The 24,488-nt window shown below is 44.1% G+C and overlaps 1 protein-coding gene across 4 annotated transcripts in view; it reads right to left on the reverse strand.

Annotated features, from left to right (window-relative positions):
- LOC135539896 (retinoic acid receptor gamma-A-like) overlaps window positions 1–24,488 on the reverse strand; it is a 71,821-nt gene that overhangs the window by 31,458 nt on the left and 15,875 nt on the right. For 3 of the 4 annotated variants that reach the window (XM_064966125.1, XM_064966127.1, XM_064966126.1), the window contains exon 2: window positions 23,516–23,861. In XM_064966125.1, the coding sequence (XP_064822197.1) occupies window positions 23,516–23,684 (169 nt within the window). In that variant the 5' untranslated portion in view covers window positions 23,685–23,861. The remainder of the gene's footprint in view (window positions 1–23,515; window positions 23,862–24,488) is intronic. The other variant, XM_064966129.1, reaches the window with a different exon arrangement.

The following is a 24,488-nucleotide window of genomic DNA, read 5'->3' on the forward strand; positions in this document are numbered from 1 at the left end:
ACAGTATGGGGATGAGGAAGGTAAATTGGGTGGGCTATTTACCGATGGACTTATGTACAGCTGCAGCGATCGGTTGGCTGCTCAGATAGCAGATGTTTAAAGTTGGTGAGGGAGACTAAAGTCTCCAACTTCAACGTTTTTTGCAATTTGTTCCAGTCACAGGCAGCAGAGAACTGGAAGGAAAGGTGGCCAAATGAGGTGTTGGCTTTAGGGATGATCAGTGAGATACACCTGCTGGAGCGCGTGCTACGGGTGGGTGTAGACATCGTGACCAGTGAACTGAGATAAGGCGGAGCTTTACCTAGCATGGACTTGTAGATGTCCTGGAGCCAGTGGGTCTGGCGACGAATATGTAGCGAGGGCCAGCCGACTAGAGCATACAGGTCGCAGTGGTGGGTGGTATAAGGTGCTTTAGTACAAAACAGATGGCACTGTGATAAACTGCATCCAGTTTGCTGAGTAGAGTATTGGAAGCAATTTTGTAGATGACATCGCCGAAGTTGAGGATAGGTAGGATAGTCAGTTTTACTAGGGTAAGTTTGGCCAAGGAAGGGCCAGTCGTATACAGAATGGTGTCATCTGCATAGAGGTGGATCAGGGAATCGCCCGCAGCAAGAGCAACATCATTGATATATACAGAGAAAAGAGTCGGCCTAAGAATTGAACCCTGTGGCACCCCCATAGAGACTGCCAGAGGACCGGACAACATGCCCTCCGATTTGACACACTGAACTCTGTCTGCAAAGTAGTTGGTGAACCAGGCAAGGTTGTCATTAGAAAAACCGAGGCTACTGAGTCTGCCGATAAGAATATGGTGATTGACAGAGTCGGAGCTGTTGGCCGATGTTGGAGTAGCCAAGACGAAGGCATGGCCAACCGTTGAGAAATGCTTGTTGAAGTTTTCGATTATCATGGATTTATCGGTGGTGACCGTGTTACCTAGCCTCATTGCAGTGGGCAGCTGGGAGGAGGTGCTCTTGTTCTCCATGGACTTTACAGTGTCCCATAACTTTTTGGCGATAGAGCTACAGGATGCAAATTTCTGCTTGAAAAAAGCTGGCTTTTGCTTTCCTGACTGACTGCGTGTATTGGTTCCTGACTTCCCTGAACAGTTGCATATCGCGGGGACTATTTGATGCTATTGCAGTCCGCCACAGGATGTTTTTGTGCTGGTCAAGGGCAGTCAGGTCTGGAGTGAACCAGGGGCTATATCTGTTCTTAGTTCTGCATTTCTTGAACGGAGCATGCTTATCTAAGATGGTGAGGAAGTTACTTTTAAAGAATGACCAGGCATCCTCAACTGATGGGATGAGGTCAATATCCTTCCAGGATACCCGGGCCAGGTCGATTAGAAAGGCCTGCTCGCAGAAGTGTTTTAGGGAGCATTTGACAGTGATTAGGGGTGGTCGTTTGACTGTGGACCCGTAGCGGATACAGGCAATGAGGCAGTGATCGCTGAGATCCTGATTGAAGACAGCGGAGGTGTATTTGGAGGGCCAGTTGGTCAGGATAACATCTATGAGGGTGCCCTTGTTTACAGATTTAGGGTTGTACCTGGTGGGTTCCTTAATGATTTGTGTGAGATTGAGGGCATCTAGCTTAGATTGTTGGACTGTCGGGGTGTTAAGCATATCCGAGTTTAGGTCACCTAAGAGAACAAACTCTGAAGCTAGATGGGGGGTGATCAATTCACAAATGGTGTCCAGGGCACAGCTGGGAGCTGAGGGGGGTCGGTAGCAGGCGGCAACAGTGAGAGACTTATTTCTGGAGAGATTAATTTTTAAAATTAGAAGTTCGAACTGTTTGGGTATGGACCTGGAAAGTATGACATTACTTTGCAGGCTATCTCTGCAGTAGACTGCAACTCCTCCCCCTTTGGCAGTTCTATCTTGACGGAAAATGTTATAGTTGGGTATGGAAATCTCAGAATTTTTGGTGGCCTTCCTAAGCCAGGATTCAGACACAGCAAGGACATCAGGGTAGGCAGAGTATGCTAAAGCAGTGAGTAAAACAAACTTAGGGAGGAGGCTTCTGATGTTGACATGCATGAAACCAAGGCTTTTTCGATCACAGAAGTCAACAAATGAGGGTGCCTGGGGACATGCAGGGCCTGGGTTTACCTACACATCACCCTCGGACCAGAGGAGGAGTAGGATGAGGGTGCGGCTAAAGGCTTTCAAAACTGGTTGCCTAGAGCGTTGGGGACAAAGAATAAAAGGAGCAGATTTCTGGGCGTGGTAGAATATATTCAGGGCATAATGCGCAGACAGGGGTATGGTGGGGTGTGGGTACAGCGGAGGGAAGCCCAGGCACTGGGTGATGATAAGAGAGGTTGTATCTCTGGACATGCTGGTTGTAATGGGTGAGGTCACCGCATGTGTGGGAGGTGGGACAAAGGAGGTATCAGAGGTATGAAGAGTGGACCTAGGGGCTCCATTGTACACTAAAACAATGATAACTAACCTAAACAACAGTATACAAGGCATATTGACATTTGAGAAAGACATACAGCGAGGCATAAAGTAATCGCAGGTGTTGATTGGGAGAGCTAGCTAAAACAACAGGTGAGACAACAACAGCTAATCAGCTAACACAACAACAGCAGGTAAAATGGCGATGACGAGGCAGAGAGGGTCGGATTAACTACACATAGAGCCTGAGTTTGCGGCTGGGGCCGACAGATAAAAAATAAATAAACAGAATGGAGTATCGTGATTAATGGACAGTCCAGTAGGGATCAGCTATGTAGCCAAGTGATCATAGTGCCCAGGGGGCAACAGTAGATGGAACAGGGAAGCCACCACTACGCTAGCGACACAGCGTTTAAAGTTAGTAGCCCTGGGCTAGTGGGAGCGTCTGCTCCGACGGAGGCCGGATGAAGGCACAGCGGATGGACTATTCGTCGGCAGACCAGTCGTGGTGGTGCGGCGGGGCGCCGTGTCGACAGAGAATCCAAGCCAGATGGCGAAAGAGGTATTGTAGAATTTAGTTTGCTAGCCGGGAGATGTGCCTGGCTCACAGCTAACTGGTGCTAGCTTCGTGGCAGTGGCGTTAGCCACTCTATCCAATCGGTAGCAGCCGGTGATCCGGTGCCAAGGTCCAGAGTTTACAGCAAGGATCCGGTGGAGTATTGGGCTTTAGCCGTGTATGAGTGGGGTTCGGGTGAACAGCTGAGTAGGCCGGGAGGTGGGCCTCAGGGATAGCTTCGGTACTGGGTACCACGGTGAGTGCAAGCTAGCTGTGAGCAAGCTAGCTGCAAGCTGTGAGCTAGCTAGCTGCAAGCTATTACGGCATCAATCCGGCGTTGATGTGGAGAGACAGTCCGATACTGGTAGACTAGCGAGTATTATCCAGGCTAAAAACAGGGCTGGTATCTGTGCAGAAGGTAAAAGCCGCTAGAAGTGGCTAACAATGACTAAATAGCTTGTAGCTTAATAGCTGGTTAGCTTCTGAAGGTTCTTGAATGTGTTCTAAAATTTAAAATAATAGCGATTCCGTATCACATTGGGTGAGGCAGGTTACCGGAAGGTATAATCGAATTAAAAATCGAAAAGAGATTGAAAATAAATTGAAATATATATACAAAAAATACGAAAAATACAAAAGTACACGAGAGGACAAACAAACAAACACGTCTTCACTGCTAGGCCATCTTGGTATGAATGAGTCAGGTTACTGGCAGAGAGCCATTTCCTGGTCACGCGCATTCCACATGATATCGACCTGCGTTCCGTTGCTCCTCTAGACACAAAGGAATTCTCCGGTTGGAACTTTATTGAAGATTTATGATAAAAACATCCTAATGATTGATTCTATACTTCGGGTGAAATGTTTCTTCGACCTGTAATATAACTTTTTGAAGTTTTTGTCCGAAGTAATGCTCGACCTGCAAGAGCGTTTGGATTTGAATACCTAACTTGCTAACAAAGTAGCTACTTGGACATAAATAACGGACATTTTCGAACAAATCAAGCATTTATTGTGGAACTAGGATTCCTGGGAGTGCATTCTGATGAAGATTATCAAAGGTAAGGGAATATTTATCATGTAATTTCTGGTTTCTGTTGACTCCAACATGGCGGCTAATTTGATTATTTTTCTGAGCGCCGTCTCAGATTATTGCATGGTTTGCTTTTTCCGTAAAGTTAAAAAAAAATCTGACACAGCCGTTGCATTAAGGAGAGGTATATCTATAATTCCATGTGTATAACTTGTATTATCATCTACATTTATGATGAGTATTTCTGTTGAATCGATGTGGCTATGCAAAATCACTGGATGTTTTTGGAACTAGTGAACGTAATGCGCCAATGTAAACTCAGATTGTTTTATATAAATATGAACTTTATCAAACAAAACATACATGTATTGTGTAACATGAAGTCCTATGAGTGTCATCTGATGAAGATCATCAAAGGTTAGTGATTTTATCTCTATTTGTATTTTTTGTGTCTCCTATCTTTGGCTGGAAAAATGGCTGTGTTTATTCTGTGGCTTGGTGGTGACCTAACATAATTGTTTGTGGTGCTTTCGTTGTAAAGCATATTTGAAATCGGACACTGTGGTGGGATTAACAACAAGATTACCTTTAAAAAGGTATAAGATACATGTATGTTTGAGGAATTTAAATTATGAGATTTCTGTTGTTTTGAATTTGGCGACCTGCACTTTCACTGGCTGTTGTCATATCGATCCCGTTAACGGGATTGCAGCCATAAGAAGTTTTTAAGGGGGCAGCATTGAATTGAGTACATCCATATCTAACTGATAGGAAACAGTCCACTTATATCAATGAGTCGTTTTCTTCCCCTCATGCTCCAAACTGTGGGATATCAGGGAGTGGTTTTGCTGGAACAAACGTTTTTGAACACCAAGAAAACCAAGGTTATGTTGGTATGTTCCACCAGGAAAAGGCCAACACAGCATTGTATACAATTAAGTATGGGTGAGTGCAAATTGAGTGGCAAGAAGTGGCAGAAACCAAACTAGTAGGGGTGCAGCTAGACAACTGCTTATCATGGTTGTCTCAAAAAACAAATCTATGTAAAAAAAAATATACAACTGCAAGCATGATCAGAAGGATAGTTAAATATTTACAAGGAAAGATTCTTAAGCAAATAACCCAAGCATTAATTGAGATTTAGTTGAACTACTGTTCTGTGTTCTGAGGAAATGCGTCAGCAATCGAAATTAGGAGGTTGCAGATTGCACAGAACACATCAGCAAGGATTGTTTTAAGGTGGTGATTCTGTTGTTCAGGTATAGTCATGCTCAATGCTCTTGGTTGGCCATCAATCAACAAGACAATTGAAAAAAAACATTATTCTTTTAATGTACACCATTTAAAACAGTCAGACATTCAGACATTCAGTAAATACTAGGAATAGATTGTCCACAATCTATGTGTTATCCAGACAGAAAAGTGAAATAAGCAAAAGAGCGTTTCAATTTATAGTAATAAAGAAATAAAATAATTTATCTGAGCTAACCAGAAACCGTTCAATATATAAATTCAAACAATACTTTAGAACCATTGAAATATAACAAATTGGAAGGTTATGAGGTACTGGTCAATATGTCAGTGTATTATGTCTGTTTGTAACAGTGAAATGTGAAAATGTGATTGTATTAAAAATTGTATTTTAATGTTTAAGGACTCTTGAAAAGATTAGTCCAAATGAGGACTAAAAGATATCCTACTAAAATCAAATAATATCAAATACATCATCTCTATCTCTCTACCTCATCTCTATCTCCCTAGCTCATCTCTCAATTAAATTCCATTCAATTAAAGGGATTTATATGCATGGGAAACATACAGTAGCAGTCAAAAGCTTGTACAGACCTACTCATTCCAGGGTTTTTCTTTATTTGTACTATTTTCTACATGAAATAACACATATGGAATCATGTAGTAACCAAAAAGGTGTAAAACAAATCAGAATATATTTTATGTTTGAGATTCTTCAAAGTAGCCACCCTTTGCCTTGATGATAGCTTTGCACAGTCTTGGAATTTTCCCTTGAATGACGTTTGACTGGTACTGTATGTTTACATTGCCAAAGCAGGTGAAATAGATAATAAACAAAGGTGAAATTAGCAATACAAAATTAACAGTAAACATTACACTCACAGAAGTTCCAAAGGAATAGAGAATTTGAACATGTCAAACTATGGCTTTATACAGTGCTGTGATGATATGCAAATAGTGGGAGTACAAAATGGAAAATAAATAAACATAAATATCGGTTGTATTTACAATGGTGTTTGTTCTTCACTGGTTGCCTTTTTCTTGTGGCAACAGGTCACAAATATTGCTGCTCTGATTACACACTGTGGTATTTAACCCCGTAGATATGGGAGTTTATCAAAATTGTATTTGTTTTCAAATACTTTGTGTGTCTGTGTAATCTGAGGGAAATATGTGTCTCTAATATGGTCATACATTTGACAGAAGGTAAGGAAGTGCAGCTCAGTTTCCACTTCTTTTTGTGGACAGGGAGCACATAACCTGTCTTCTCTTGAGAGCCAGGTCTGCTTACAACGGCCTCTCTCAATGGCAAGGCTATGCTCAGTGATTCTGTGCATAGTCAAAGTTTCTTTACTTTTGGGTCAGTCACAGTGGTCAGGTATTTTGTCACTATGTACTCTCAGTTTTGGGCCAAATATCATTCTAGTTTGCTCAGCTTTTTTGTTAGTTCTTTCTAATGTGTCAAGTAATTATCTTTTTGTTTTCTCATGATTTGGTTGGGTCTAATTGTGTTGCTGTCCTGGGGCTCTGTGGGGTCTGTTTGTGTTTGTGAACAGAGCCCCAGGACTAGCTTGATTACGGGACTCTTCTCCAGATTCATCTCTCTGTAGGTGATGACTTTGTTATGGAATGATTGGGAATCGCTTCTTTTTGGGGGTTGTCAAATTTAACGTCTCTTTACTGGATTTTGATAATTAGCAGGTATCGGACTAATTTTGCTCTGCTGCATTGTTTGGTGTTTTTCTGTTTTGTGTTTTCCCTCTCTCTACCTCATGTCTCTCTCTCTACCTCATGTCTCTCTCTCTACCTCATCTCTCTCTTTCTCATCTCTCTCTAAATGCAATTCAAATGGCTTTATTGGCATGGGAAATATAAGTTTACATTGTCAAACAGTAAGTAAACATGACACTCACAAAAGTTTCAAAAGAATAGAGACTCTCTCTCTCTTTCTCCCTCCCTGGTTTGTGTTTTCAACTCTTTCAGATTCTCTCTCTTCCCTCTTCGTCTGGCTTGTTTTGCCTTTCTAATTCAATTCATTACATTCAGTTGATTTGACCAGCCCTGGGATTATTGACTACTTCAGCCCCATTAAAACCACGCTTTCCCCCACAAGCCAACTCAATTGCGTGACTTTGGATACTTCATACGCTCTCTATACGGTCAACTCCACCCCACTCCTCCCTCCCCTTCCTTCCCTCGTTCAGGAGGGATGAACTCTGGAAGAAACCCCCACTGGGGCTCTAACTCCCCCTCCAAACTTCTCCGGCTCTTCTCCTCCCCTCCTTCCCTGGTTTCTGTTCCTTCCCTGGCTCACTTTTCTTCTGATCACTGTTTTTTGGATTCTCATTATCCATAATGATTTTCCCTTATTGTATAATTGCAAATTTGCTGTTATGTCAATATCTTCCCCATTATGTTAATGTACTGTTGCATTTTTTTCTCTCTTTTACTCTTTCTCTCTGCCTCTCTTCCTCTTTTTCGCTCTCTTTTCTCTCACTATGGAAGTTTTAGGGTCAACTGAACAATAGTGAGACTTCCAAGAAAAAAGTCACTCTTTTCATAATGCTATGGCCTCTTTTTGCCCTTTTGCCTTTGCTTTGTTCATGTAAGCAAGTCCCCCACCAAACGTGTCCCTCTCTTAGTCTCAACATTTTTACCTGTCTTTCAACACGTCACACACACACACGCTCGTGCACACACACACACACACACACATGCAGGCACGCACGCACACACACACACATACACACACACACACACACGCACACGCACACACACACACACACACACACACACACACACACACACACACACACACACACACACACACACACACACACACACACACACACACACACACACTTCTCTGTGACACACAGCAGGGAGCGTAGCTGCACAATCTCAGCCTGCTCTGTTCTCTCCACACCTTGGGACAATTACAGCCCCCCTTACCCCCTGAAATCCCCCTTCCTACAGCTTCCAGCCCCAGGACCGAGGAAAGAGAGACAGAAACGAAAGAGGGAATGCAGACAGGAAAAGGGCGGTCCATTCTTTCTTTCTCTCTCTCCAACTCTTTTTCTAACACATGCACACTCACACTCACATGCACACACACGCACATACACACACATAGTACACACACATAGTACACACAAAGTCACATTCCAGCTCCTCACAGGGCATTTCAGAATCTGGTTCCTCAGCTATTCATCCTGTCATCATCTCTGAGAGAAACACACACAGGCCAGAACAATGGGCTCTCTCTGTCTTTCATAACAGCAGCATTAACAGTATGGGCACAAATCACAATGTGTTCATCAATAAAGCTGCAGTCACAATTATGGTCTCATTTAAGGGGCTCGGGAACTTTTGGCTGCATTTTGTGTGGCATTTGCCTGTGTTGTAATGTACGGCATTTGCTCATAAATCCAAACCTGTGTATCAGACTGTGGATCATTCTAAATGAAAAAGCTTATAGTAATCTTGACATTGTAGTGATAAATAACACAGTCTGAGGATGATGAACAAAGCCAGGAAGAGTGTTGGATCAGGAAGAGATCCATGAAATCCTACATAAGTTTAGTGCCTATACATGACGTACACAAAATACTATTATTATTTTTTACTATTATGATAATTAGGAATCTTGATTGTCGGGATTCTCTGTTTGTATGAGCGCTCGTGAAAGGCTTTGGCGCGTCGGCCAGACAAGGCAAATTGGAGAGCCTACGCGCCGCCCTCCTCCTTGGACTGCAACCACCTAGTGAGCTCCAATGGACCACCTTGCTCTCGACACCACGCCTTTATTTATGCGGAAGATTTTCATTGGTTTATGTTTGTGTCCAACTCTTGTCAAAGACTACTTAATCTTCATCTGTCATCATGTGGAGTCAGCCACACTGCCCACAGCCCCATCTGTGCATTTGTTTTGATTTTGTTCCTGACTCAAGTTTCTCTTCTAAACAACTACATTTTAAAAAAATAATAAAAATAACAATTAATGTTTCTTTCTGAAGGAAGGGACTCATTCTCTGATTTATGTGTATTTAGTCTTGTTGCGCACCCTGTTCTGATGACGTTTGGGGCAGAATAAAAAGGGTTGAAACATTTTTCAACCAGAATTGAATTAACTTCCCCACATTATACTTAATTATCTTTCACCATAAACACATTCTATCTCCCTCTCTTGATCACTGTCACACACACACACACGCACGCACGCACACACACACACACACACACACACACACACACACACACACACACACACACACACACACACACACACACACACACACACACACACACACACACACACACACACACACACACACACACACAGGCCTCTCTGCTGGTTGAGGGCTGGGACCAGAAACAAAATTCCAACCGATTTTATATAAATAAATAATTAGACACAATGCCCTGTTTGTTCTGGGCCCCTTCAGTACCACAGCAACCTTAACTTTTAGGCCATTCTCGTTATTTTTTTTCATCAAAATGTGGCATTAATTTGAATCACTTTGTTTTCCATCTCATCTCTGACTGCTTCTGACCAGGCTGTCTAGGCAGACCTCCAAGAGCCGCAGGCTTATATGACAGCGGAACATGTTTGTGTGTCTGCAGGGCCATAGATACATAATGAGGACACCGAATTGTTTCCAATACTCTTTTTTACATTTTTTATAAGAACTCCATCAGGTTTCAACTTACGGTTGAGAGTTAGAATAGTAAAATACACACGTTTCTTTTACTGCGACCTGGCCAAGATAAAGCAAATCAGCGGGACACAAACAACACAGACTTACACATGGAATAAACAAAACATACGGTCAATAACACAAAAGAAAAGTATATATACAGTGTGTGCAAATTAAGTAAGATTATGGACGTAAGGCAATAAATAGGCCATAGTGGCAAAATAATTACAATTTAGCAATTAAAAACCTGATTGATAGATGTGCAGAATATGAATGTGCAAGTAGAGATACTGGGGTGCAAAGGAGCAAAAAAAAATAACAATATGGGAATGAGGTAGTTGGATGGGCTATTTACAGATGGGCTATGTACAGGTCCAATGATCTGTAAGCTGCTCTGACAGCTGATGCTTAAAGTTAGTGAGGGAGATAAAAGTCTCCAGTTTCAGTTATTTTTGCAATTAGTTCCAGTCATTGGCAGCAGAGAACTGGAAGGAAAGGTGGCCAAAATAGGAATTGGCTTTGGGGTTGTCCAGTGAAATATACCTGCTGGAGCGCATTCTACAGGTGCATGCCGCTATGGTGACCAGTGAGCTGAGATTAGGCAGGGCTTTACCTAGCAAAGACTTATAGATGACCTGGAGCTTGTGGGTTTGGTGACAACTATGAAGCGAGGGCCAGCCAACGAGAGCATACAGGTCACAGTGGTGGGTAGTATATATGGGGCATTGGTGACAAAACGGATGGGACTGTGATAGACTGCATCCAATTTGCTGAGTAGAGTGTTGGAGTCTATTTTGTAAATGACATCGCCTAAGTCAAGGATCGGTAGGACAGTCCGTTTTATGAGGGTGTGTTTGCAGCATGAATGAAGGATGCTTTGTTTCTACTTCCGGCGCCGACAGAGATGGCCGCCTCGCTTCGCGTTCCTAGGAAACTATGCAGTTTTTTGTTTTTTTATGTGTTATTTCTTACATTAGTTCCTCAGGTCATCTTAGGTTTCATTACATACAGCCGAGAAGAACTACTGTATATAAGATCAGCGTCAACTCACCATCAGTACGACCAAGAATATGTTTTTCGCGACGCGGATCCTGTGTTCTGCCTTACAAACAGGACAACGGAATGGATCGCATGCAGCGACCCCAAAAAACGACTCCGAAAAAGAGGGAAACGTAGCAGTCTTCTGGTTAGACTACGGAGACGGGCACATCGTGCCCCACTTCCTAGCATTCTTCTTGCCAATGTCCAGTCTCTTGACAACAAGGTGGATGAAATCCGAGCAAGGGTAGCATTCCAGAGGGACATCAGAGACTGTAACGTTCTGTGCTTCGCGGAAACATGGCTCACTGGAGAGACGCTCTCCGATGCGGTGCAGCCAACGGGTTTCTCCACGCATCGCGCCGACAGAAACAAACACCTTTCTGGTAAGAAGAGGGGTGGGGGTGTATGCCTTATGGCTAACGAGGCATGGTGCGATGAAAGAAACATACAGGAACTCAAATCCTTCTGTTCACCTGATTTAGAATTCCTCACAATCAAATATAGACCGCATTACCTACCAAGAGAATTCTCTTCGATTATAATCACAGCCGTATATATCCCCCCCCCAAGCAGACACATTGATGGCTCTGAACAAACTTTATTTAACTCTTTGCAAACTGGAAACCATTTATCCGGAGGCTGCATTCATAGTTGTTGGGGATTTTAACAAGGCTAATCTTAAAACAAGACTCCCTAAATTTTATCAGCATATCGATAGCGCAACCAGGGGCGGAAAAACCTTGGATCACTGTTACTCTAAGTTCCGCGACGCATATAAGGCCCTGCCCCGCCCCCCTTTCGGAAAAGCTGACCACAACTCCATTTTGCTGATACCTGCCTACAGACAAAAGCTAAAAAAAGAAGCTCCCACGCTGAGGTCTGTCCAACGCTGGTCCGACCAAGCTGACTCCACACTCCAAGACTGCTTCCATCACGTGGACTGGGACATGTTTCGTATTGCGTCAAATAACAACATTGACGAATACGCTGATTCGGTGTGCGAGTTCATTAGAACGTGCGTTGAAGATGTCGTTCCCATAGCAACGATTAAAACATTCCCTAACCAGAAACCTTGGATTGATGGCAGCATTCGTGTGAAACTGAAAGCACGAACCACTGCTTTCAATCAGGGCAAGGTGTCTGGTAACATGACTGAATACAATCAATGCAGCTATTCCCTCCGTAAGGCTATCAAACAAGCTAAGCGTCAGTACAGAGACAAAGTAGAATCCCAATTCAACGGCTCAGACACAAGAGGCATGTGGCAGGGTCTACAGTCAATCACGGACTACAGGAAGAAATCCAGCCCAGTCACGGACCAGGATGTCTTGCTCCCAGGCAGACTAAATAACTTTTTTGCCCGCTTTGAGGACAATACAGTGCCACTGACACTGCCTGCAACGGAAAAATGCGGTCTCTCCTTCACTGCAGCCGAGGTGAGTAAAACATTTAAACGTGTTAACCCTCGCAAGGCTGCAGGCCCAGACGGCATCCCCAGCCGCGCCCTCAGAGCATGCGCAGACCAGCTGGCTGGTGTGTTTACGGACATATTCAATCAATCCCTATACCAGTCTGAGGTTCCCACATGCTTCAAGAGGGCCACCATCGTTCCTGTTCCCAAGAAAGCTAAGGTAACTGAGCTAAACGACTACCGCCCCGTAGCACTCACTTCCGTCATCATGAAGTGCTTTGAGAGACTAGTCAAGGACCATATCACCTCCACCCTACCTGACTCCCTAGACCCACTCCAATTTGCTTACCGCTCAAATAGGTCCACAGACGATGCAATCTCAACCACACTGCACACTGCCCTAACCCATCTGGACAAGAGGAATACCTATGTGAGAATGCTGTTCATCGATTACAGCTCGGCATTCAACACCATAGTACCCTCCAAGCTCGTCATCAAGCTCGAGACCCTGGGTCTCGACCCCGCCCTGTGCAACTGGGTACTGGATTTCCTGACGGGCCGCCCCCAGGTGGTGAGGGTAGGTAACAACATCTCCTCCCCGCTGATCCTCAACACTGGGGCCCCACAAGGGTGCGTTCTGAGCCCTCTCCTGTACTCCCTGTTCACCCACGACTGCGTGGCCACGCACGCCTCCAACTCAATCATCAAGTTTGCGGACGACACAACCTTTGGTAGGCTTGATTACCAACAACGACGAGACGGCCTACAGGGAGGAGGTGAGGGCCCTCGGAGTGTGGTGTCAGGAAAATAACCTCACACTCAACGTCAACAAAACTAAGGAGATGATTGTGGACTTCAGGAAACAGCAGAGGGAACACCCCCCTATCCACATCGATGGAACAGTAGTGGAGAGAGTAGCAAGTTTTAAGTTCCTCGGCATACACATCACAGACAAACTGAATTGGTCCACTCACACAGACAGCATTGTGAAGAAGGCGCAGCAGCGCCTCTTCAACCTCAGGAGGCTGAAGAAATTCGGCTTGTCCCCAAAAGCACTCACAAACTTCTCCAGAGGCACAATCGAGAGCATCCTGGCGGGCTGTATCACCGCCTGGTACGGCAACTGCTCCGCCCTCAACCGTAAGGCTCTCCAGAGGGGAGTGAGGTCTGCACAACGCATCATCGGGGGCAAACTACCTGCCCTCCAGGACACCTACACCACCCGATGTTACAGGAAGGCCATAAAGATCCTGTGTGGCTCAGTCGGTAGAGCATGGCGCTTGCAACGCCAAGCGTCGTGGGTTCGATTCCCGCTGGGGCCACCCATATGTAAAAGTAGTGGCCCCAGCCGACTTGTAAGTCGCTTTGGACAAAAGCGTCTGCTAAATGGGATATTATATTATATTATTATTATTATATTAAGATCATCAAGGACATCTACCACCCGAGCCACTGCCTGTTCACCCCGCTATCATCCAGAAGGCGAGGTCAGTACAGGTGCATCAAAGCTGGGACCAAGAGACTGAAAAACAGCTTCTATCTCAAGGCCATCAGACTGTTAAACAGCCACCACTAACATTGAGTGGCTGCTGCATACACACTGACACTGACTCAACTCCAGCCACTTTAATAATGGGAATTGATGGGAAATGTTGTAAATATATCACTAGCCACTTTAAACAATGCTACCTTATATAATGTTACTTACCCTACATTATTCATCTCATATGCATACCTATATACTGTACTCTATATCATCGACTGCATCCTTATGTAATACACGTATCACTAGCCACTTTAACTATGCCACTTTGTTTACATACTCATCTCACATGTATATACTGTACTCGATACCATCTACTGTATCTTGCCTATGCTGCTCTGTACCATCACTCACTCATATATCCTTATGTACATATTCTTTATCCCCTTACACTGTGTATAAGACAGTAGATTAGGAATTGTTAGTTAGATTACTTGTTGGTTATTACTGCATTGTCGGAACTAGAAGCACAAGCATTTCGCTACACTCGCATTAACATCTGCTAACCATGTGTATGTGACAAATAAATTTGATTTGATTTGATTTGGGATTTGATTTGATTTGTTGCGAAATAGGAAGCCAATTCTAGATTTAATTTTGTATTGGAGATGCTTAATGCGAGCCTGGAAGGAGAGTTTACAGTCTAACCAGACACCTATGTATTTGTAGTTGTCCACATATTCTAGGTCAGAACCGTCCAGACTAGTGATGCTGGATGGGTTGGCAGGTGCAGGCAGCGATCGGTTGAAGAGCATGCATTTAGTTTTACTTGCATTTAAGAGCAGTTGGAGGCCACGGAAGGAGAGTTGTATGGCATTTAAGTTCATCTGGAGGTTTGTTAACACAGTGTCCAAAGAAGGGCCAGAAGTATACAGAATGGTGTCATCTGCGTAGAGGTCGATCAGAGAATCACCAGCAGCAAGAGCGACATCATTGATGTATACAGAGAAGAGAGTTGGCCCGAGAATTGAACCCTGTGGCACCCCCATAGAGACTGCCAGAGGTCCGGACAACAGGCCCTTTGATTTGACACACTGAACTCTGTCTGAGAAGTAGTTGGTGAACCAGGCGAGGCCGTCATTTGAGAAACCACGGCTGTTGAGTCTGCCGGTAAGGATGCGGTGATTGACAGAGTCGAAATCCTTGGCCAGGTCGACGAATGTGGCTGCACAGTATTGTCTTTTATCGATGGCGGTTATGATATCGTTTAGGTCCTAGAGCGTGGCTGAGGTGCACCTATGATCAGCTCGGAAACCGGATTGCATAGCGGAGAAGGTACGGTGGGATTCGAAATGGTCAGTGATCTGTTTGTTAACTTGGCTTTCAAAGACCTTAGAAAGGCAGGATAGGATAGATATATATCTGTAACAGTTTGGGTCTAGAGTGTCTCCCCCTTTGAAGAGGGGGATGACCGCGGCAGCTTTCCAATCTTTGGGGATCTCAGACGATACAAAAGAGAGGTTGAACAGGCAATTAATAGGGGTTGCAACAATTACAGCGGAAAGTTTTAGAAATAGAGGGTCCAGATTGTCTATCCCAGCTGATTTGTAGGGGTCCAGATTTTGCAAGTCTTTCAGAACATCAGCTCTATGGAATTGGGTGAAGGAGAAATTGGGGAGGCTTGGGGAAGTTGCTGTGGGGGTGCAGAGCTGTTGACCGAGGTAGGGGTAGCCAGGTGGAAAGCATGGCCGTAGAAAAATGCTTATTGAAATTCTCGATTATCGTAGGTTTTTTGGTGGTGACAGTGTTTACCAACCTCAGTGCAGTGGGCAGCTGGGAGGAGGTGCTCTTATTCTCCATGGACTTTAACAGTGTCCCAGAATCTTTTGGAGTTTGTCTCTCCCTTGATCAATTCAATTCAGTTCAAGGGCTTTATTGGCATGGCAAACATATGTTAACATTGCCAAAGCAAGTGAAGTAGATATCTCTATCTCTCTCTATCTCTATTTATCTCTCTCTCCCTCTATCTCCCCTTCCTTTCTCTCTCTGTTTTTCTCTCCCTCTATCTCTCCCTCCCTCCCTCCCTCCCTCCCTCTCTCTGAGGGGCAGGGCTGAGATGTTATCAGGTATTAAGTGGTGCTAATGGACTCCCTGCCGTTTGGTCTGAAGACTCCAGATAATAGCAGAGATCAACAGATAACAGCCACTGTGACCAGATGAGCTGATTATCTCCCTGGTAGATCAGGACACACACGCAGAGGCTCACACACACACAGCAATACCACAAAGTTCCCCTACTAACTCAATCCGAGTGAGCTACAGAAGTATTAGGACAGTGAAACACTGTTGGTTGTTTTGGCATTCTACTCCAGGACTTTTGATTTGAAATGATACAATGACTATGCGATTAAATTACCGACTGTCAGTTTTAACCGTTTAGAAATTACAGCACCTTTGGTACATAGTCCGCACATTTTACAGGGCCAAACGTATTGGGACAAAGCCAAAAGAACAACAAAACATTTGCCACTGTCCCAATACTTTTGGAACTCACTGTATCTCTCTCACTGACACTGTGCTCAACGGGTATTTCTAATCTTGATGCCAGCATAGCAGATACTGTGTCGACTTGTCTGTGTGTGCGCGCGCATGCGTGGTGTGTGTGTGTGTGTGTGTGTGTGTGTGTGTGTGTGTGTGTGTGTGTGTGTGTGTGTGTGTGTGTGTGTGTGTGTGTGTGTGTGTGTGTGTGCGTATGTGCGTGCATGTGCGCTCACAACCCGGGTGCATACTCCTATCGTTTAATGTCTGTGTGTGTGTTTGTCTGCCAGTGAGTGTGTGTTCTCCAGGCAGGATGTGTTGTCAGATTCCTCCCCAACCTTGGCTCAGCCAGGGGGTTTAATGGGGAGTCCTCTCTACTGCTCTCTGCCTCTTCCTCAAATCCCTATAGGATTAATTGAGCAGAGGGAGAGAGGGACGGAAGGAGGGAGGGACTGACATGTGAAAGCCTGGCAAGGAGAACAGACACGTTTGGACATGGAGGACAGGGAAAGCAGAGGGGGAGTCATGAGTTTTTTGTTTTACAATTCTTTCACAGTTTTTATGACCACTACACTGAATTGGAGGGCTGGCTACTTATTGTAAGTCATTTTTGGATCAAAGTGTATGCTCATTGTTGAGATCATTGTTAGCATTAATGTAGTACTATTCAATTGTTATACTGTATTGGTAGATTTTCCTGACCATCCAACCTGACCAAGAAAAACCCTAGGCACTATTACATTTTTTTATTAACTTATCTCAATAGTTTCAAGTTCTACTAGTTAGTATTTAAGTAGTGTCAATAATGATGATTGTGGAACAAACTCAAAATACTCAAATGTCTAAGCTTTCAAACTCAAACCATTCAAGGCCATTTGTTTCCTCAAACCATTTGGGTTAGCAGTCCACTGCAACTTACGATCAAACTAACTTTGTCCAATGAAATGTACTAGTGTCAATTTTTCTTTGTTCTCTCCAAGCATTCATCTGCCATTGATCTGTTCCTCTCCAGGCTTCATTCCTGCAGTATTGACATCTATATGTTTCATGTGGTTATAGTCAGAGCCAGGGCACTAATAACAGAGCAAATTGCTACATGTCTGCTGGAGAGGAACAGGGACAAGGAAATTACTGTACTGTGTATTTTTATTTTTATTGTGATATTTCACCCAGTAGATATGGGAGTTTATCAATGTTTGATTTGTTTTCAAATTCTTTGTGGATCTGTGCAATCTGAGGGAAATATCTGTCTCTAATATGGTCATACATACATATGTCAGGAGGTTAGGAAGTGAAGTTTCCACCTCATTTTGTGGGCAGTGAGCACATAGCCTGTCTTCTCTTGAGAACCAAGTCTGCCTTTGGCGGCCTCTCTCAATAGCAAGGCTATGCTCACTGAGTCTATACAAAGTCAAAGATTTCCTTATTTTTGGGTCAGTCACAGTGGTAAGGTATTCTGCCACTGTGTACTCTCTGTTTAGGGCCATATTGCATTCTAGTTTGCTCATTTCTTGTGCAAATTCTTTCCATTGTGTCAAGTAATTATCTTTTTGTTTTTTCATGATTTGGTTGGTTTGTCCTGTGGCTCTGTGGGGTCTGTTTGTGTTTGTAAGCAGAGCCCCAGAACCAGCTTGCTTAGGGGGATCTTTTCCAGGTTAATTTCTCTGTATGTGATGGGTTTGTTATGGATGGTTTGGGAATTGTTTCCTTTTAGGTAGTTGTTGAATTTAACAGCTCTTTTCTGGATTTTGGTCATTAGCGGGTATTGGTGCAGCAGACGGCTCTCGTGCCCTTGCCAATTCGTTATATATGTTGAAGAGGGTGGGGCTTAAGCTGCATCACTGTCTCACCCCCCGGCCCTGTGGAAAGAAATGTGTTTTTTTGCCAATTTCAACTACACACTTGTAGTTTGTGAACATGTATTTAATAATGTTTTATGTTTTTCCCCCAACACCACTTTCCATCAATTTGTACAGCAGACCCTCAAATTGAGTCAAAACCTTTTTTTTAAAGGATGAGAAGACTTGCCTTTGTTTTGGTTTGTTTGTCAATTAGGGTGTGCAGGGTGAATATGTGTTCTGTCATACTGTCATTTGGTAAAAAGCCAATTTGACATTTGCTCAGTACATTTTCTCCATTGAGGAAGTTAATGGTAATGCAGCAGGTTTTCCCAAGGTTGCTGTTGACACATATCCCCCGGTAGTTATTGGGGTCAAATTTGTCTCCACTTTTGTGGATTGGGTTGATCAGTCCTTGGTTCCAAATACTAGGGAAGATGCCAGAGCTGAGGATGATATTAAAGAGTTTAAGTATATAGCCAATTGGAATTTGTGGTCTGTATATTTTATCATTTAATTTCAGATATTACAGGCCTTTTTAGGTTGGATGGTTTGTATTTTGTCCTGTGGTTCATTCAATGTAATTGGAGAATCCAGTGGGTTCTAGTAGTCTTTAGTAGTTGATTATAAGATTTGCATTTGACCATGTATATGTTTTTGCTGTTTGTTCTTTGTTATAGAACCCCCAAAAATGGAGAAGTGGTTTATCCATACATCTCTGTTTTGGATAGATAACTCTTCATGTTGTTGTTTTATTAGAGTTTTCCAATTTTCCCAGAAGTGGTGGGAAAATGGGTTCTTCAATTACATTGAGTTGATTTCTGATGTGCTGTTCCTTCTTTTTCCGTAGTGTATTTCTGTATTGTTTTAGTGATTCACCATAGTGAAGGCATAGGCTCAGGTTTTCTGGGTCTCTATGGTTTTGGTTGGACAGGTTTCTCAACTTCTTTGTTGAGGTTCTTGCATTCTTCATTAAACCATTTATCATGGTTGTTAATTTTCTTAGGTTGTCTGCTTGACATTTTTAGATGTGATAGGGAAGCTGAGACGTCAAATATATTGTTTAGGTTTTCTACTGCCAAGTGTACACCTTCACTGTTACAGTGAAACATTTTGTCCAGGAAATTGTCTAGAAGGGATTGAATTTGTTGTTGACCAATAGTTTTTTGTTATTTTCTTTCCATCTATAGTATTTCTTAATATTATTCCGTTCCTTTGGCTTTGATGCCTCATGATTGCTCATAGCCTCATTTTAAGTGGAGTGTGATTTTCCTGTGATCTGAAAGGGGTGTCAGTAGACTGACTGTGAACGCTTTATTAAGAGACTCTGGGTTGAGGTTAGTGATGAAGTACAATACTACTACAATACTACTACCACTACTACCAAGAGATGAGCTATAGGTGTACCTACCATAGGAGTCCCCTCAAAGCCTACCATTGACTATGTACATACCCAGCATACCCAACAGAGTTGCAGGAGTTGTGACCCGTTTTTGTTTGTTTTGTTGTAGTAGTTGTGTCTTGGGGGGCATATGGGGGAGGGAATGCTGTCAACTCCAGGTAGGTGTTTGTCCCCCTGTGTGCTGAGGGTGTCGGGTTCTTGTCCAGTTCTGGCATTTAGGTCGCCACAGACTAGTACAAGTCCCTGAGCCTGGAATTTGTTGATCTCCCACTCCAGGATGGAGAAGCTGTCATCATTAAAGTATGGGGATTCTATTGGGGGATATAGGCATCACACATGAGGCCATTTTTCTCTGTTTAGATAATTTCCTGATTCCTTTCTAGCCAGATGTAAAATGTTCCTCTTTTGACAAATTTAATTGAGTGGGTTAGGTCTGCTCTATACCAAATTAGCATACCCCCTGAGTCTCTTCAAAGTTTCACACCTGGTAGTTTGGTGGATGGGAATACCAGCTCTCTGTAACCTAGAGGGCAACCAGTGGGTCCATCTCTTTTATAGCATGTTTCTTGTAGGATGACAATGTCTGTATTTGTGAAGTCTGGGTTCCTGCTGTTTAGGCCAAGGGCAGATGACCTCAGACCTTGTATATTCCAGGATGAGATAGTGAAAGCTTTGTGTGGTTTAGGCCCAGACCATCACAGTAGGTGTTAGCAGAGCATGTTGAGCATATGACACATACCTCTTAGGTCGCAGGATGGGGCTTGTGCGGGTGTAATAGTGGGGTTTGGGCCAGTTGCTCTGCTCACGGCCTGGGCATATGTTCTGCTGTCATGCTGAGGTCCATGCCGCAGGGGCGGGTGGCATGGGGTGGGCAGATGGCACATTGGTCTGATATGGGGGGCCTATATACGGTGTGGCCAGGGGTTGCTTGTGGTGCTCTTAGCTGGTTGTGGTGTGGCAGGTGATGCTGTGGTCTGGGTGTAGGTCCTCTGGCATAGGTTCTCTTGGTGCAGGTCCTTCGGGATTTTTTTTTGCAGGTTTAGGAGGGTGTCTCGCTGGTCTGGGCGGGGTGGCTGTTGCTCTGTTGTTCCTGCGTGAGGTGCTGGGGTTATGGTTGAGGGTGACGTCCTTAAGCGTCCTGGAAAAAGTTGGGATTGCTGCCTTGTGGAGGTGGACCTGGTTGTAAAGGCTGTTCAAGTCCAGGGTGGAGTTGTGGGCCAGGTAGACATTATGTTTTGAATCACAGTCTCGCGAAATGCTTGCAGTCACCCACTGTATGGTGGCAGGGTGAAAGTATTTTCATGGTAGCAGGGTGACAACCACTTGTGCGGGGAAAGTGGAAGAAGCTTTTTCAATCACACCCGCGAATGCTGTTGCCACTCTTTCCTGATGGGCCCTCATTTGTGCACGGGTGAATTATGATGTGGCTGGGGGACCCTAGTCTCTGACAACAACTCCAGGGCATGCCTAGTGTTTGGGCACCAGAGTTTAGCCACTTTGTGTTTGAGAAAAACTTAATCCTCTCAAATGTATTTGCCATTTGAGTCAATAAGAAGCACAATCTGTGGGTGGATGTGGGGGGTTTTCAGGAGGGCTATCGGGGGAGCTGCAAGGAGGGCTGTTAGGAGGGGGCGGGGTCTGTTGGGTTGGTGGGTCCTGTGTTGTCTGTCCAATTGTGATGTTAAAGTTCTGGTCCGGGTCTGAGGGGGGCTGTTCTTCTGGCTTGTCTCCGGAGGAGTGTCCTGCTCTCTGTCACACCTCAGCCTTCTGACCTCATCCTTCAGTGCCATGTGTGCCTTTTTCAGTTCTCTCACCTCAGTCATTAGAGCAGCCAGCTCTCTCAGACAGCCGTCCATCTCCACCTTCTGCCCTCTTGTTGGAGGGGGGGATATCTATCTTCGTCTGCAGGACAGTTTGAAGAGGTGTGAGCTGTGCTGGGGGGATACTGCAGGACAGTTTGAAGAGGTGTGAGCTGTGCTGGGGGGATACCTATCTTCGTCTGCAGGACAGTTTGAAGAGCTGTGATCTGTGCTGGGGGATACCTATCTTCGTCTGCAGGACAGTTTGAAGAGGTGTGATCTGTGCTGGGGGATACCTATCTTCGTCTGCAGGACAGTTTGAAGAGGTGTGATCAGACTCACTCAGGATGGGGGAGTCGTCACAGAGAGAGAGAGATGTATCTGCTGTACTCTCTCTTTGATCCTGTAAAAGTCCTGCTGGAACTGCATGAGGATGCCCTGCACCATTACTGTCCCAGACATGTACACGTTGACAGAGGTTGTTTCAATTTCCTCAATGTCTAGTATTCTGAGTTTCCACCCTGGGCCAGGGGGGGGGGCTGTGAAACTCTCCTGCCATTGTTGGGCTCAAGAGTTTTCACACATCTGACTTCACACTTCAGTGCTAATTGAAGGTGCTGCCAGGTCTGTTCTGTCCTAGCAGCTTGGTAGCTTAGTATATTTATTTACTTAGCGTTATATAATAAAATTATAATTGTCTTTTACTTTTTGGCTTCAGAAGTAGCTTCAGACTGAATATGAATCACTCAGTTATGTGTTGGATGGTATTTCCAGCTTCTGTTGTGTTTCTTCTGCAGGTTTTGGTTTGTTCAAATTTTTTCTTGATAGTCCTTGGTAGTAACAGTCCATTCATGTAATTTTGTCCAAAATCAAGGTTTTAGGTATGGAATTTTGATTTGGATTGAAGGTTTTAATGTTGAGGTTAGTTTCCTGTATAAGTTCTTGCGAAAAAGTTCAAGTTTACCTACATTTCTCCAACTATCTCTTAACTCTCTCTCCTCTCTCTACTCTCAATTCAATTCAATTTAAGAGCTTTTAATGGCATGGGAAACATATGTTAACATTGCCAAAGCAAGTGAACTAGATAATAAACAAAAGTGAAATAAACAATACATATTAACAGTAAACATTACACTAACAGTAAACATTACATTAACAGTAAACATTACATTAACAGTAAACATTATCCAAAGAATAAAGACATTACAAATGTCATATTATGTGCAAATAGTTAAAGTATAAAAGGGAAAATAAATAAACATAAATATGGGTTGTATTTACAATGATGTTTGTTCTTCTCTGGTTGCCCTTTTTCTTGTGGCAACAGGTCACAAATCATGCTGCGCATAGATATGGGAGTACTCTCTTTCTCTCTCTCTCTGTCTCTCTCTCTCTGGACAACAGCACCCCCTTTGAACTTGTGTGGAAACTCTGACAGCCCCACTGGCTCACCCATTCAAAAACAAGAAACTGTTTCAAACCACTCCCCCCTCTCTCTCTCTAATCCCTCTCTTTTCATGTTGTTTTTTATATGTTATAATTTGATTCACCTCTGTAAAGCCAGCTCATAAAGGGACACTTGTTCTTCCTGCTGCCTTCAGACTAGAGAGATGCCAGGCTGGCCCGGGCCCTGTACCCTGCCAACCCACTGCCTGCACCCCCCCTCCCTGCCTGCTTTACCACATGGAAAAACCCTGCTTTCCTGGAAGGGCTGTTGTTGCTCTCTCTCTCTCTCTCTCTCTCTCTCTCTCTCTCTCTCTCTCTCTCTCAATCTCTCTTGTTTTCTTTCTCTCTCTCTCTCTCTCTCTCTCTCTCTCTCTCTCTCTCTCTCTCTTGCTCTCTCTCTCTCTCTCTCTCTCACTCTCAATCTCTCTTGTTTTCTTTCTCTCTCTCTCTCTCTCTCTCTCTCTCTCTCTTGCGCTCTCTCTCTCCATCCCAATCCATCCCAAGAGTTGTGACTGAGTAAGATATCGCAAAAGGGTGTCTTTTTGAGTATGTTATTGTGTGTGTATACATTATGTATTGAATATGGAGAATATGATTAACAGTACTTACACAATGCAGCCATCTCTTTCGGTAGGTCTGCCCCAAATCGTCCAAACAGGCTGCTATTGGCCAGCAGGTCGAAGGGGGAGTGGCTCCTCATGGAGTTGAAGGCAAAGGGGTAGACAGCAGGTGAAAAGCCAGTCATGTGACCCACCTGCCGTTCCCTATTGGTTGCCATGGCGTTGAGAGGATAATTCCGGTCCAGGATAGCTCCGGTCCACTGTCCCGCTCAGGCAGTGGTCTTATTGGGGTTGGTCCTGCGGGCCTGGAGAGTACAGGGCTGATGAAGGATGATGAGCTGAGGTGGGACCCACAGACCCCAAGCCTGGGCAACACTGCCTCAGATCTACGCTCTCTAGAGGGAAAGAAGAGAGAATAGGAGGTTAGTTACAATGCCTGTCAGTTTAAATTAGGCTACACAGCCTGAATCCAAATGCATCAATATATGATCTAATGAGAAGTTTGTTACAAACATAAGAGGGATGGCATCATTCATGGAGAAACTGTAGCTGACTCAAAAGATGGTAAGAAGAAAAGTGAATGATGAGGAATAAAGGGAATATGGGATATGTTGAAGACAGCAGTGGGCAGAGAATGAGAGACAGCGACATTTCAAGGGAAAATAAGTAGGACTGAGAGGATGAGACAGAGCAGAGAAAGGCTTCCAAACAGTGCAATGCCATCTGATTTAAATCAGCCCAACTCCACTATAAAGAGTCTCTGTGTTTTCTCTGCCAGCCTGAAACTGTGGCTGCTCTGCCCAGGGTACTGTGCCCAACACACTTAATCCATTACAACATGGGTTATGTGTGCCCCCCCATCTTCTGGGTCAGATACACAGAAAGCAGCAGAAGATGTACCTTGTCAGATCAAATTATTTCCTCTATCTATCATTGTAACTCTCCCTTTCTCCCTCCCTCCGTATCTTCTCCTGGTGTACCGTCCCACCCCCCACAGAGTGATGTGATGAGTGGATGGGGTC

This window comes from Oncorhynchus masou, chromosome 5 (assembly GCF_036934945.1).
Source record: "Oncorhynchus masou masou isolate Uvic2021 chromosome 5, UVic_Omas_1.1, whole genome shotgun sequence".
NCBI classification, from domain to species: Eukaryota; Metazoa; Chordata; class Actinopteri; order Salmoniformes; family Salmonidae; genus Oncorhynchus; species Oncorhynchus masou.